The sequence below is a fragment of the Mus caroli genome, chromosome X, assembly GCF_900094665.2.
Source record: "Mus caroli chromosome X, CAROLI_EIJ_v1.1, whole genome shotgun sequence".
In the NCBI taxonomy this organism is placed as follows: domain Eukaryota; kingdom Metazoa; phylum Chordata; class Mammalia; order Rodentia; family Muridae; genus Mus; species Mus caroli.
Window position 1 is genome coordinate 29,209,893 of NC_034589.1, and position 16,858 is coordinate 29,226,750.

The 16,858-nt window shown below is 39.2% G+C and overlaps 1 protein-coding gene across 2 annotated transcripts in view; it reads left to right on the plus strand.

Annotated features, from left to right (window-relative positions):
- The window catches only part of Dock11 (dedicator of cytokinesis 11), a 187,577-nt gene extending 181,821 nt beyond the window's left edge, over positions 1-5,756 (plus strand). Inside the window, exon 53 of one of the 2 annotated variants that reach the window (XM_021154032.2) lies at positions 5,288-5,756. In XM_021154032.2, the coding sequence (XP_021009691.1) occupies positions 5,288-5,407 (120 nt within the window). In that variant the 3' untranslated portion in view covers positions 5,408-5,756. The remainder of the gene's footprint in view (positions 1-5,287) is intronic. The other variant, XM_029473424.1, reaches the window with a different exon arrangement.
- Positions 5,757-16,858: the final 11,102 nt, after the last annotated feature.

Below are 16,858 nucleotides of genomic sequence, written 5' to 3' on the forward strand. Positions count from 1 at the left end.
ACTGGCACTAGGGAAATGGCTCAGTGAGCAATGTGCCTGTTGCACAAACATGAGGATCTGAATTCAGATACACAGCACCTACCTGTAACCCCAGTACTTGAAGTGGAATGGAGACTGGAGGATTCCTGGAGCTCATTAGTCAGCCAGCCTAGCCAAATCCACGAGTTCAATAAGACTGTCTCCAGAAACAAAGTAGAGCCCAATAGAAGACACCCATTGTCATCCTTCTGGTATGCACCCACATGAACCCATGCACACACCCATATAAACAAATACATATATTACACATAAGCAAATACCATTACAGCTTTTTTTAACAAGGCAGTGTGATGTAGGTGACAGGCTGAATCACTGAGTGTTAGTATCAACTACAGCTACCTTAGGAAAACAGCTTGAAAAAAAAATGTCAACACCTGATCCTTTGCTCATAGGCAAATTCTGTCACCATTAAGTAATTACCACTTTTACATAGCCACTGATCCTTATAGAAATCCTGATCATGTTCCTAGACTATCTCTTGGGGCCCTAGAATTTGTGTTTACATATACTTTGCATATGGATTGCCCTGTTAACCATTTAAATCTTTTTATCATGTTTGTAAAAGTTGTGGCATAACGATCTGCTGTCTCACTGGGAGTATTTGAGGTTATCATAACACCTTCTTCCTTTCCCCGTGAATGAAAACATGGAATAAATAATACTTTTTCTCTCTGAACAAGGTTACATGGAGTCCAGACTGGCCTTAAACTAAAGCTAGGTTTGAATTCCTAATCTCCCTGCCTGCCTCTACCTTCCAAGTGCTGGAATTATAGGCATGAGCCACCATGCTAAGCTCCAGAGAACAGAATTGGAAAGCTCATTCTTACAGTCTAGCATGGTGTGTTACATCTGTAATTCCAGAGCTTAGTAGACTGAAGGATGAGGTTAGTGAGTTCAAGGCCAACCTGAATTACATATGGACTACATGCTATATAGTATGGGCTATATACATGGGCTATATAAGCAAGACACCATCCCAGGGAAGGAAAAAACTCACAAACTATTCCCAGAAAAAGAGTTCATTTGTCTTAGAATCTGGGTTTTAGTGATTGAAGGCAGTTGTTCCATGCGGGAGACTCTCACAACACAGAAGTTTATCTTACAGTATGGCCCAGTGAAAGGTAGAAAGACTTGTCAGACAACAAAAGCTAGCTAGCTTTCGGTTAACCCTCCTAGGTCTTTGCATTTCTTTGGTATGCTTTAATTTAAAGAGCTATGGGAGATTTCATCACTGGGTGTGACTTTGAGTTCACTTTTCTAATCATTGTCATCTGCTCACTATGGAGAACCAGGGTGGACCAGAATTAAGTGGTTAGTGAGGTCAAGTCCAGTGTCTTACATATCCATTCTTTTTGTTTGTTTGTTTGTTGTTTCTTATAAAGGAAAATATTTCCTTGGGGCTGGCTTACAGCTTCAAAGGTTTGGTTCATTATTGTCATCATGTTGGTGTGATACTGTCTTAGTAGGACAGAGCTTTTGCTTGTGTGTCAGAATCTACACATACATGGGGTCACGAATTGTTCATCCAAAGTACTGACTTTTTGCAAAGCCTTCCCAAGAAATAGACAAAGGATTTGTGCTACAGGGTATCTAACTTGAACCTGAAGCTCACCAATTCAGCAAGACTAGCTGGCCAGTGAGTCCTAGGGATCCTCCTATCTCTAACTCCTCAATGCTAGGGTACCACCATGCCCAGCTTTTTCTGTGAATACTAGGGATCTGAACTTAGGTCCTCATGCTTGAGCAAATCCTTCCACTCCTCAGAACTCATGCTATTAAGACAACCTTTGATATAGAAAGAGGATGAGAAACCAAAGGTATTCAGCAGACATTCAGGGCAAAAATTTTCTTTATCAAGTTCTGTAGCTGGAACCTTGAAGACTTGAGGGGCTTTCAGTGTTCTCTGTCTTCTTTTTGCCACCTTTACTAGCCTATTAGGTCTGAATGTAAATAGCAAGACATTTGTTGATGCTAGGCAGGGACTTTTCTGCTTCCATGACTGCATCTCACCCTCACCCCTTAGCACAACAGCAAAAGCACCATCACTCTCCTGAGGCATGACTTTTAGTAAATGGTGTACATAGTTTGTTTCTTTGAAGCCGTCTGCTTGATGAATCTCGTTTCTCATAATACATGGGGAAAAACAGTAACAATGACTCTTTCACAGAAGATAGAAAACAATTGCACATGCTGTTTTAAGCCTGTATACTGTCTGACAGTTACTTCATTTGCATGCAGCTGCATTGCCTAGTCTAGAATCCTAAATTATTCAAATTCAAGGCAAATTATTCAGTTTATTACCACTACTATGATCAAGATATTTAGAATGGTCATTTTGTCAGGTTTTTCCACTAAAAGCATGAATTTTTCAAATCAGGTGGCTACTTCCCACCTGCTTATATCAATTACTTTGTTAAACTATTGGTATTTTTCTTAGCTGAATACCAATATTTTAGGCCCTTGATATGAGCTAACATTAGCTAACCAAGAAAACTTTTTGTTTCTATGTGTTGCATGTTTATGTAAACCATTAACTTTATAGTAAATTTTATAAATGAATTAATATATTCCATAATCTATTAGAGTAAAAGAACATAAAAACAGCCATATCTGTTGAAATTGATCATGCTACCACAAAATAGACAAAGTGTATTTGAGTATATACTGAAATAAGAACTGTTCTATTGAGCCCAGTACTTGATTTCTTCAAAAAAGAAATGGCCTTAATATTCCTTGGCAGTTTTCAATATAATTTTTTACAGTACACCAAAGTGTAAAATAAGTTTTTATACCTATTATTTGGTATACTTACTTTAACTTTTGTTTTCCTTAATTTTGTGACCATAAAACTTTTTTAAAGAATAATTTAAGATTATTAATTGTAGATTTCTTATTTAGGTGGAGTCGGTGGTAGCCACTGTAGGATCTGGTAGGTTTTTCAACACAGCCTCAATGGACACCCCATTTGTTTGTCACATCTGACAGACATGAATAATTGATTCGTCATCAGTTAAATCTGTAGCATGCTTTTAGATTAGTGTCATGAGTTAAGATTTTTGTAAGATCAAATTCCTCTAAGATCTTTTTAAGCCTATTATTTATAACAACACAAATGATAGAACACAGTACTGTCATTTGTAGGCCAAGGCTTACTACTAAAGCTTCAACGCCAACTTGAAAACCTAATGTCCTAGTTTGCATACTGTTACTGTGTTAAAACAGTCTGACTAAAAGCAACACGGGGCACAAAGGGATTATTTGGCCCACACATACCTCTCACAGTCCATTATGTAGGAAAGGAATCATGAGCTGCTTACTGATGTGTTCCCCATGGCTTGCTCAGCCTACTTTAATATATACTAGGTTCACTTGCCCAGGCTGGTACTGTCCACAGTGGGCTGGATCTTCCTTCCATATCAATCACTAAAGGCCAGTCTAATGAGGACATTTTCTCAGTTGAGTTTCCCTCTTCTTAGATGACTGTAGCTTGTATTCAGTTAAAAAGAACAAAAGAACACACATGATATGCACTCACTGATAAGTAGATATTAGCCCAGAAGCTCAGAATCCTTCTTAGAAGGGGAAACAAAATACCCATGGAAGGAGTTACAGAGACAAAGTAAAGAGCTAAGACGGAAGGAAGGACTATCCAGAGACTGCCCCACCCGGGGATTTATCCCATAATCAGCCACCAAACCCAGACACTATTGCAGATACCAACATGATTTTGCTGACAGGACCCTGTTATTGCTGTCACCTGTGAAGCTATGCCAGTGCCTGGCAAATACAGAAGTGGATGCTCACAGTCATCTATTGATGAAACACAGGGTCCCCAATGGAGGAGCTAGAGAAAGGATCCAAGGAGCTGAAGGGGTCTGCAACCCTATAGGAGAAACAACAATATGAACTAACCAGTACCCCCAGAGCTCGGTCTCTAGCTGCATATGTAGCAGAGGATAGCCTAGTTTGACATCAGTGGGAGGAGAGGCCCTTGGTCTTGTGAAGATTCTATGCTCCAGTATAGGGGAATGCCAGAGCCAGGAACTGGGAGTGGATGGGTTGGGGAGCAGGGGGAGAGGGGAGGGTATAGGGGATTTTCAGAGAGGAAACTAGGAAAGGGGATAGCATTTGAAATGTAAATGAAAAAAACATCCAATTAAAAAATAAAAAAAATAAAAATGTATCTTATACATCAAACATAAAAAAATGAACAAAAAAAACCCAGCACACCCAATATATTTTAGATTTTTTTCCATTTGTGTGTATATGTATGCATGTATCTGTTATGTGGTAGAAGGAGGGATGTGTGTGTGTGTGTGTGTGTGTGTGTGTGTGTGTGTGTCTGCCTCATGTATACAGTGTGGAGGCAAGGAAAAAAGGGTGTCAGATCCTGTGGAGCTGGAGTTAGAAGCAATGTGAGCCTCCCAATGAGAGTACTGGTCAGGTCCTTTGAAAAAGCAGGAAGTGCTCTTAACCACTGAGCATCTTTCCAGCTTTGAAAACCCAATATTAGAAAGCCAAATCAAACCAAAAAGAAAAAAAAAAACCAGACCTGAACTAAGACCTGACTCAAAGAGAGGGAATATAATATGTATACTATTCTTTTCCTTTGTCTATTTCATTTAAGCGTAAAACCTTTCTTGCTTTGGCTTTTGACCACCTTAACTGGCTAATTTTTAAAATATGTATACCAACATGAATGTATACCTTCATATACATGTTGAAATATAATATTCACATTTTGTATTTCATTTGTTTATATTGATTAGTTTGTATAATCATATTTCAAATAGGCACTTTTGATTCCTACCTTCATTTAGTATTATTCCAAGTCTGCAGGGAAGGAGCACTTGAAAAGTCCCTGGGTGATTCTGAGAATAACTCTGTTAGAAGGTACATGGATGATCCATTACTCTTATCAAAGCTTTTGTGGTGACAAGTTAAAAGAGAATTCAAAGATCAGATCCTGTCTCTTTTAATTGAATTTTGCATTTCCTGACCTTTTATTTTCCTAATGAGTAACCAGATCTTTTCTGCTTTTTTGATACGCTGCCTTTGTAACTCAGCTGTGAAGACTAAAGCCGGTAATGTTATTCTTTGCTCTTTCTGCTTTTCGTCATTTTAAATAGCCCAGTGTCAGTGATAAATTCAAATATGCCTGTAATTTTATATACACAGTCCCTTTTTTGGCACTAATAGTTTCAGTTGGTGATAATTGTGTGGGTTTTGCTTTTGTTCTTTGTTTCAGATACTACAAGAAGACACAATGCATTCTCCCTGGATGAACAACACATTACATGTATTTTGTGCAATTAGTGGTACATCAAGTAACAGAGGTTATGGTTCCCCAAGATACGCTGAAGTATGAAGAGATTTGGAAGGAAATGGCAATGAGACTGACCTTTCTCAGGAATATTTGGAGCTGTGCAAATGTTAGCATTTAGAGATTTGATATGTGTGGAGTGTTGCCTCCTGACACCAAAATTGTCATGCTTTCATACAGGGTGCTTACGTATCTGTAAATATTTAAGCAACTCGAAAGTGCCTGAAAAATTGCAGCACTGTGCTTGCTTTGTACTTTTTTAGGTAAATCTATATGCTGAAAAGTAGAGCTCAAAACCATTCGTTCAATTTGCTTAGTTACCACTTACTAATAATGAGAATATGTAAAATTGTATAATGGAACCCAATAAAAGGTAACAAACTTATTTGTAATTCGAAGTGAAGGAAATAATTCTTTGAATTTAGGGTTATCATTGATAAGAATTTGAATTCATTATCATATAAATCCTTGGGCTAGAAAACATTTTTAAAAACCCACAGGACATGGGTAATTGAGGAGTGAATTTGAATTGCTGCCTGTTAGGAGTTAAAGCCAGGGTGAAAAACAAAACAAGACAAGACAAAACAAAACAAAACAAAACAAAACAAAACAGAACCATGCTTTAACAGGAATACCTGGAAAGAAAAGGATCGCCTAGAAACACCACCAGCCTTACTGCTTGCCATTTGATCTGAGGTCACTCGGCATCAGGGCTGATCTCTCTCCTGTATACAGCAGGAGGGATTTGTTGCCTGAGCTTGCTCTTTGAGGATGTCCATGAAGCTGAACAAACATCCTTGGAGAATCTGTAGTCTCTATATCCTATGTAGCTTCAAAGGTGTCCAGGAAGCCCAAGGGGTGACTGTAGTGGTGATTCTTTTCTCCAGTTGCAAAATTAGCAAGCTCTGTGAGAGAACTTGGTAGTTACTTGAGCATGTCTTGGATTAGTGTAGAAACACAGATTTAACAATGGCAAGCATGAACTATATTTGTATCTACAAAGGAATCTCAGATCTCTTCAGTAATCCGGGATAACCCAGGGTGTAAAGAGCTTTTTAACAGTAGAAAAAGCATAGATAAAACAGCTCATTTCATGCAAAATTTCATAGTAGCACACCACAGATGGCACCATGCCTATATATGGAATTGTTATTGTTACATTATTTATATGGTTTGGCTCCCTCGACAAGTAGCATAAACATTTTTTTTTAAATGAAATAGAAAGTAGTGTTAGCAACAGCCTTTGAACCATGACCAACACGCCATAGAACTCAGGATGACTCACTAGCTGATAAACTACACAAGTCATCATTGGTTTACCTGAGATGGAGGATCCAGTAATAGATTTAATATCTCTACCTCCCTGCCTACCCTCTCCTCCCCTATCTTCTGTGTGTGTGGGGGGGGGAGGAGGAAGGGAGAGAGAGAGAGAGAGAGAGAGAGAGAGAGAGAGAGAGAGAGAGAGAATGTACATCCTGAACCTTGGGCTTTGATCTGTTGAGTATAAAATATATCACTGATCATTAACCCAGTCCACCTTGTTCTAACAACATAATACTTCAACTACGGAAAGACAAAGGAAGGACCATGAAAAGAACAGCAGGTGTGAGTAAGTTTGTGCTCAGACTATGCTCCTGCCCTGGGAGTGGGTCAGTAAGAGTATACTTTATCTAGTCGACTTTCCTAATCCCTAAACACATAAAGGTCACTCCGAGTAATAGTATACCTGTTTATCTAAATCCTAATGGAAACTGAAGCTAAATTCTTCAAGGACTTTGCCTGTATGTGTCATTTGACAACGTCTCCAGTTACTTTCTGAGTGCTTCTTTTCATCAAGATACAATTCACATACCATACACATTCATTTGTTTGAAGTACACAGTTCACTTGATGTTTTAGTACATTCACAGGGTTGCACAAGCATCAACACAAATTTAGAACAGTTTCTCTCACCCACGAGGCCCATATGCATTAGCAATTCCTCCTCTACCCCCACCATTCAACTCCTCAGCACCAAGCAATCATTGTTAATCTGTTCTCCAAATCTATAGATTTGCCTCTTGGAAACGTAACGTATCTTTTTGTGCCTGGATTACTTCACATAGCACAAGGTGTCCATGTCCATAGCACATTCATATAACGTATATCAATCATTAATCCATTCCCTTCCATGCCTGAATAATATTCTTTCAGATAAGTATACTGCCTTTTATCTAGTCTTGGACATTTGGGTTATTTACATTACAGAGCTCTTAAGAACACTGTTAATCTGAACAAGAGTTTCCAGGTGCTCGTGTGGGTGTATTTTCAGTCCTCTTAGGCATAGATGTGCAAATGGAATTACTGGATCACATGGTAACCCTAACCTTTAAAGGACTATCCAAACTTTCCCACAGCAGCAACAGCAATTTGTGTTCCCCTCAGCAATGCACTGGGTTCCATGTTCTCCTAGCTTCTCCAGCAGTATTATCTGTGATTGTCATCCCAGTAGGATTAGTGTGGTTTGTATTTGAATTCGCCTGATAGATGACAAAGTTGAGGATTGTTTCACATGGATAGTGACCAGTTTTCCATTCTTTCTGAAACGACATCGATGTACCTCATTAGTAGGGTAAAATCAGGTCATTTATCTGTTAATCGTTGAGTTGCAAGGTTGCTTTTCTTTAAATATATTTTTGGTAGAACATTCTATCTCACATATATTATTTGAATATGTCTCCTGTTGCTTTTCTTTAAAGCAACAGGGTCTTACTAGTTCATTTGGGCTGGTTCTAAATGCCTAGGTTTAAGCAATATTCTTGTCTCAGCTTGTCAGTGGCAATTCGGGAGACAGCTGAATCCTGACAGCTAGAGAACACTCCACTTAGGTGTGGCCCACATCTTGATTTGCACCGCAGTGCAGAATTTCAGAATGAGTCAGTATGAAGCAAAGTTGGGGTTTATTTTTTGTAAAAAAAAAAAGACCCTCTCCCCTCACCTCTGTGTGTGTGTGTGTGTTCATGTGTGTCCCCACATGCATGGGTGTACACTCTTAATTCCTTTCTCTATGTTGTAAGTTTTGAAAGTGGAAAGTATGAGCTCTTTAACTTTGTTCAGTTTCAAGATTTCAAAAGCTATTCTGTTCCTTCTCCATGGATATTAGGATAAACTTATTGATTTTTGTAAAAAGAGAAAAGGCAGTGGGAGTTTGTGTAGAAGTTGTTGTAACTCTATAACTATAAGAGTAGGGCCATCTTAAAATATTAAGGGTGCAGGAACACTTGATATTTAAAATGTTTTTCCATTTATCTTAATTTTAATTCTTTCAACAGTGTTATATCACATTTAAAGTTTAGATTTATTTTATATGCATGAGTGCTTTGCCCATGTGTATGTCTATGTACCATGTGCCTCCTGGTACCCTGGAGGTCAAGAAAGTAGCACTTGACCCACTGGAACTGAAGTTACAGGTGGCTGGGAGCCACCATGTAGGTGGTAAGAACTGAACCCAGGTCCTCTGCAAGAGCAACAATGCCTTCTTAATTCTTAGGGAGTTTTAAAGTCTATGTTTTGCATTTATGTTTTATTTCATTCTTTAATTCCTTGGGCTTTTTAGTTTTTATGCTGTTGAATAAGAAATTATCTTCTTTTGCTCATTTCTAGCTTGTAGAGACAATTCTGTGACCTTTAATTAGATTCAGTGGGTAATTTGGGTTTCCTCCACTTAATATCCTATAATCCTCCTTTCTAATTTTTTTTTGAGACAGGGTTTCTCTGTATCACTCTGGCTGTCCTGAAACTCTGTAGATAAGCTGGCTTCAAACTCAAGAGATCTGCCTGCCCCTACCTCCTAAGTGCTAGTATTAAAGGTGTGCACCCACAACCCAGGCTCCTTTCTAATCTTGCTACCTTTTGTTTTATATTCGTACCTCATACCTCCCTAGAACTCCCTAACAATGTGAAATGACAGTAGTCAGAGCAAACATTTTACTCCTTATCTCTGGGGAAAGTGTGTCAGTCCTTTTCAGTATGGTGCCAGTTGTACAGTTTTAGTAGGTCTCTTAAAATGTAGTGCAGGAAGTTTCCTCTAAATGATTTGCATCTGTATCCTCGCGGATTCAGTTCTTCCTATGTTTCATATCAGGCTCAATTATCCATAGAATCCCTATATGTTATATGGAAATTAACACACAAATGATCAAGAAGAAATTAGACTCCAGTTTACATAAAGTCAGATATGATGCCAAGGTATCCTGCTTCTATATTTTCAGCTACTCTATACTCCTTCCTATGATGTCTTACATTAATATTCTGTGACTTTCCAGGAAAACCCAAAATAAGCTCATCTTCTAATTTTTTACGGGTGTGAAATTTGTGCCTAAACGTTTCATGTATTTCCTGAGAACCTTGCACAGAATAAGCACTTGAAGAGTCTCAAGGGAAGAAGTCTATGTTCTAGACACTGATCTAACGCTTCCGGAGCCCTTTGTAACGAGCAAAATGACATAGACAGAGAACCTGGCCCTCAGCGAGGTTGTTCTTGAAGGAGATAGGAAATATTATTTCTGTAAAACAGATAACATATTGCAGTTCGAAGAAATAGTAGCCGGTAGTGGTGGCACACGCCAGTAGGATTTGCTGAAGGAGGCAGAGGCAGGAGGATCACGAACTCGAGGCCAGCCTGGGCTATACTTTTAGCCAGGCAGTGGTGGTGCACGCCTTTGATCCCAGCACTTGGGAGGCGGAGGCAGGCGGATTTCTGAGTTCAAAGCTAGCCTGGTGAGTTCCAGAGTGAGTTCCAGGACAGCCAGGGCTACACAGAGAAACCCTGTCTTGAAAAAAAACAAAAAACAAACAAACAAACAAAAAAAAACAAAAAGAAAAAAAGAAACAGTAAATAACTACCTTAAATGGCTGAGTAAACCCTAGGCACAACTTTAAACAGGAAATGGAAAATGTTTAACTTCATTTGAATTCCAATATGAAGTCTGGTCTTTAAATCCAATCACCACTGCTTAGGATGTGCAAAATAAAACGCGCGCGCACACACACAGACACATTATATATATATATATATATATATATATATATACATACATACATATATATATATGTATATATATGTATATATATATATATATATATATCATAACATTCTCTATGGAGTTTTAGCCTTGGAAATACAGTATTTGGGAGAAAAAAATTTTTTCAAATCTCCCAGTAGGTTAAACTTTCTTGTAATTTGTCTCATTTCTAATTAGAACTGTCAATCACCACAGTAGCCTCTGGATAGATTTCATTAAAGCCCTGTGATTCTAGATGACACAGTTTGGTTGATGTGGAGCACTTAAGGAAACTCATCCCCAAACCTCTGCTGCCCAGGGCTTTAGCTGGCCTCTTTCATTCGAAGATCATGGCATTTTTCAGTGTAGGGTAGCTGTGTCAGAATTCCCGACTCTCCACTGAATATATTATTGAATCCTTCTATGCCTACATTTTCTTGCCTGTAAAATGGAGGTGTTAATTTTACTTATACCCTTAAAGGCTCAATAAATTACCATGTATAATATGTAGAAAATAATGTCTATGGGCAATAGGGCAATGATCAGTCACTAAAGTCCTTGTGCCTTGCAAGCACAACAACCTGAGTTTAGAACCCCAGGAGCCATATAAAAAGCCAAGCATGGTAGTGTGTGCTTATAATTCCAAAAATACTGAGATGGGAGTGCTAGAGTCAGATCTCCAAAGCTCACAGGTTAGCCACACTATGCCTGGAGAAGTTAAAAGCTATTGAGAGACCCTGTCTCAAAAGGTGGAAGGTGTTTTCAAGGAACTGACATCATCTAAGATTGTATTCTGACCTTCACAGTAGCTTATGTAATAGTTGTACCCAGCCACATAGGAACACTGCTTATACACATACACAAAAATGTGGTGCTTGCTACATCTACCTAATTGGTACATTATATGTGAGCTATGACTGATCTTGTCCCTAAAGCTTAAGAGAATTTTGACAGCCATCATACTCTCACTATCTGGTTTTAACCAATGCATTTTAAATGGAATGGTCCATGGTTAGATGAAGATCAGGCCGTTTTGACTTTTGATATTACAGTCCCTTACTCTCACCAGATTGTGGAGTTCTTTGCCCCCATTTAGGCATGTAATTGTGTGTGTGTGTGTGTGTGTGTGTGTGTGTGTGTGTGTGTGTGTGTGTGTGTACCAGCAAACACATACAAATGTTGGCTGTTACCAACCAGCACCACACATCCTAGCTGAACAGAAGCCAGGTATCTTTCTTTTGCTTGCACAGGCTTCTACCTGCTTCACTGCTTACTGGAACGTACTTTGGCTTCCTTCCACTGGGAGAAAGATACAGCAGCTGTTTGGGAGAGAAAACTCTCATGAATAGTCATCTTAAATTGAATGTAGGCCTCTTGTTCATATTACCCTGACAATTCTCACATAACTATCCTGTGGCTCCCTTGATTTGAACCAGGGAAGGTTTTCAGACTTCCCCTTCCTCACCCTCTTTTTTTTTTTTTTTTTTTAGAAAGTGGGCCTTGCTATGTAGCTAATGCTGGCCTCAATTCACAGGAGTCTTCCTTCCAAACTACTGAGGTTATGAGCATGAGCTACCACAGCCAGTTCATTTTTCTGTATAACAAGCATTTTAGAAAAAACTCAGCCCCAACCAGTTTGCAGATATGTAATACCAACCTTGGATAGTGTGCATTTGGTTGGGGTACATCTTCTCCTTCCCTTTCTGGTGAAGCACTTAACCTGTCTTCCCTGAACATTGCTGAGCCACATGGCTCCCATCCCTTAGTTCTTTCCTTTCTCCAGGAATACACCCACATTCCCATGCTGTGTGTTCTACTCAGCTTCCACTGTCCAGCAGAACGCAGCCCCACAACTATGCCCCCATAACTTCAAGCCAATTACACCTAATGGCATTTGAACAAGTCAAGGCGTCTGTGACTGGAACAAATTAACAGTATTTGAACAGTCCCCTCCACTAGGTCTTGAAGTAGTTCTGACTACAGTGTCTCCTTTCACAATGACCTACAATTTCTTCATGAGTAATGCCTCTAGACCTTAGCCCCACCCCCTTGCCTGCCCCAAGCTCTGCAGGAGATATTTCTTTCACAAGACTATGAGAAAACCAGGCCCCTAGTCAGTTTCTTTCTCCTCCAGCTGTGATCATGACACATCCCTGGGATACCAGTTAGGCCACCACCCACCAGGCTACCAGGATGTGGCTGAGGTGGGGGTGGGGTGCCTTGCACTTCCCCTTTCCGGGAAGCCAACTAACTCTAAATTGCTCCATCATTCCCACTGATGCTCTCCTAGTTGATCTGGAGTGCTCATTTCCATGATTTTTCTCAGGAGTGATTGCTACTTTAGGTCAGTGGACCGTAACATGTGGGTTGTGATATCTTTGAGGGAGGGGATGTCAAACAACACTTTCACAGGGGTGGCCTAAGACCAGATATTTACATTACAATTCATAATAGTAGAAAATGTACAACTATGAAGTAGCAATGAAAATAATTTTATGGTTGGGGGTCAGCACAAAATGTCACAGCATTAGAAAGGTTGAAAACCAAGACTTTAGATTTTGGAGCAGTGGTTCTTAACTTAGAGGTGATTTCACCAGCCACTAGACATTTGGCAATGCCCAGAGACACTTTCTGTTGCCATAACTGAGTGGAGAAGTTGCTACCAACATCTAACAGGCAATGTCTAAGAATACTATTAAACATCCTATTGTACACAGGCAGTCCCTCTCAGCACCCAAAACATTGACTTGGGCCTAGAGAGACGGTACAGTGGTTTACTGGCTGCTCTTTCAGGGGATGTGAGTTCAGTTCTCAGCACCCACAACAGGCTGCTCACAATTGTGTAACTCCACCTCTGACGCTTCTGGCCTCTACAAGCACTTGCGCTCAATGGGAACATACCCACACATGCATACACACATCTACATATTTAAAATAATAAAAATAAATCCTTAAAGTAATTGATGGTGCAAAGAGCACAAAAGATGAGATACACTGTCTTGGAAGGACTGTTTGCCTTGCTGAACTTTTGCATGCCTGGATTTTTTTCTACAGTCAGTCCCCACTATCTATCCCATTCTGTATCACAAGCAGTGATGATCTACGTGACCTTTGTTCCTAACTCAGCACTTCACTTTCAGGTTAGCCAGACTTGGCAACCAGAAGCTACTAAGATTAGCTTCATAATCTCTGGCTGGCTGTCCCTCCCACCGTCCAGGAAAGTGAAGCCTTTCTCATTACTAGCAACCATCATTGCACTGACTAGGGCAGGCAATGCTAATTCTAGACAAGTTGCCACCTGAAAAGCAATTCTCTTCTTTACGAAAATGAAATGAAACAAGGCCTCTAAAAGTATTAATCTTAAACCAGGTGTGGTGGTGTGCATCTTTAATCCCAGCACTCAGGAGGCAGAGGCAGGCAGAGGCAGAGGCAGAGGCAGGTGCATCCCTGTGAGTTCCAAGCCAGCCTGGTGTACAGAGTGTGTTCCAGGACAGCCAGGGCTACACAGAGAGATCCTGTCTTGAAAAAGACAGAAGGAAAAAACTGCCAAGACTATTAATCCTGAAGGAAAAGCAGTAGGTAGGGGCAGGAGAGCTATTTATTGAAAGATTTAAAAACAACTACAAAGTCTAGAATCAAGGGATATATGAACCCTTTTTACGTTGCTCATAAAGGTAAAATTTCTTTCCTAAATTCTATCATTTTAAGATCATCCCAATAAGAATTCCAAAATAAAAATTAAACTTGACAAAGTGGGTCTAATTTTATTAGGAAAAAAATAAAATGTAAAAGTGATTGCAGATATGGTGGTGCGGACCTTTGTTCCACTCAAAGGACTGAGGCAAGAAGATGCCAAGTTCTGGGCCAGCTGTGCTTCATAGCAAGACCCTGTTCAAAAACAAGTCTTATTTTAATATTACTTTGGAAATGCTGAGTAAATAATATCAGAGCAACTGACTATGCACTTGCACAAAATTTGAGAGTTTAATTGATCACAGATTTTTAACATGAAAAAGCCTAAAACTTTAGATGACCTATAACAAGAGTCCTTACAAAACAATAAGATGACATTTCTCAGTAAGAAAATGGGTAAAATATAGATGGATATACAGTTCCAGAGTATGTACAGTATAGTAGCATATGTGAGGCCCTGGATTCAATCCACAATAAAGAAAGCAAGTGGGGCTGGGGATGTAGCTCAGCTGATAGGCGGTAGTTTGAATAAAATGTTCCCCATAAGTCCATAGGGAGTAGCACTACTAGGAGGTGTGACTTTGTTGGAGTAGGTGTGGTCTTGTTGGAGGAAGAGCATCAGATCACTTCCTACTGCCTGTGGATCAAGATGTAGAACTCTCAGGTCCTTCTCCAGCACCATGTCTGCCTGTATGCCACCATGTTTCCTACTTGATTTTAGGAAAGAATCTCCAATAATTTTTGAATGTCCCTGTTTTAGGGTTTCTAGTGCTATAAAGAGACACCATGATCACAGGATTCTTATAAAGGAGAACATTTCATTGGAGCTAGCTTACAGTTTCAGAGCGTTAGTCCATTATCTTCAAGGCCCTGAGTTGCTTCTCCACTAACATAAAGCCTGATGCATTGGTACACACATGTAATCTCAGTCAGCACTTGGGAATTAGAGGTAGTAGGATCCAAAATGCAAGGTCATCCTCAGCTACATAGTTAAGTTTGCAGCTATATAAGACCCAGTCTCAAAAAAGAAAGGAAAAGAATATGAATAGGCAATTTGCAAGACAGTACAAATGGCCAATAAACATATAAACAGATGTTCAACTTTATTATTAAAGAAACACAAGGCTACAGAGAGACAGAACTCAGCCATTAAACACTAAGGCACACAGCCAAAACTTCAAGAAATGCAATTAAAACAATAGTGAACAGAGGATGAGGCATCTTTAATACACTCTAAGAAAAACCAAAATGGGAATAAAAATTGAGCCCCCTAGTCTAGAAAAGGAAAGAAAAGAAAAGAAGAGAAGAGATGAGAAAAGAAAAGAAGAAAAGAAAAAAAGAAAAGAAAAGAAAAGAAAAGAAAAGAAAAGAAAAGAAAAGAAAAGAAAAGAAAAGAAAAGAAAAGAAAAGAAAAGAAATGGCTACAACTTGTGGCACCTTCCCTTGGTTTCTTGCTTATTTTTTCTTTGTTTCTTACCACCCATAACTACTACTCCCCAGAGAAGGCTCCTCCTAGGTTTCTTACCATCTTGATAAAGATGGAGTAGTCAGAGTTTTGATAGACATGCCAAGAAAGGTTTTCACTTCCATTACAAATTCGTTCGTTTTTGTTCTTTTTATTATTGTCATTTCTTTAAAAAAATTTTTTTGGTTGGTTACTTACAGAACATAGTCCATCATTGAGAGACTTCAGCGCTAGAACTCCAGCAGGAACTTGAAGCAGAAATCATGGAGAAACGATGTTTGCTTGGTTATGCACAGGCTAATGCTTGTCTAGTTTTTTTATATATATATATACAGCCAAGAACCATCTACCCAGGAATGGTGCTGCCTACAATGGGCTGGACTTTCTACATCAATTAAAAATGAAGAACCCCCACCACATGCCCATAGGTCAATCTTATTTATACAGTTTTCAGTTGAGATTCTTTCTCCTTTCTAGTAATTATGGGATGTGATCTGTCAAGTTAACATTTAAAACTTACTAGAAATATATACATATATATATATATTTCATTTCCATGTGACAAAAGATATATATTCTTTGAAGTTCAATGTAATGTTTTGATATTTATATATTGTAGCAATAAAAATAAGTAAATTAACATACTTATCATCCCATATACTTATTTCCTTATATAAGATTGTCTAATACCCACACTTGCAGTAATTCTGAAATATATAATGCATTAATCTATAGTCATGGTCAGGAGGATTAACAGACTCTATTCTTTCTCTCTAGCTGCAACTTCGTGCCATTTAACCAACACTTCCCCTCTACCAACAGGATTTATGTAACTTATAAAAGCCAATTTTGATTCATTCCAGAGTCTATTATACCCCTCCTTTCCATTTTCCAGCCCCTGAAATAAATTCTCAAGAGCCCCCGCCCCCGTCTTCATCCACATTGTTTCTCAATTTTAGAATAAGATTATGATTAGTTCTTTTTCTCATTGCTAGGACCAAATAACCTGACAAGAAGCAGCTTAAGGGAAGATGAGTTTATTTTTGGCTATCAGGTGGACACTGGAGCTCTCTGCCATGGCAACAAGAGGGTGAAACAGCAGAAGCAGAGTGAAGCAAATGCCAGTGCTCAGTTCACTTTTTCCTTTCTCCCTTATTATTCAGTCTAAGACTCCAGCCAATGCAAAGGTGCCACCCACCATTAGGGTGAGTCCTCCGTCCTCAGTTAAACCTCTCTGGAAACCACCACCCAGGCAATCACAGCGCTGTCTCCTAAGTGATTCCAAATCCCGTTAGC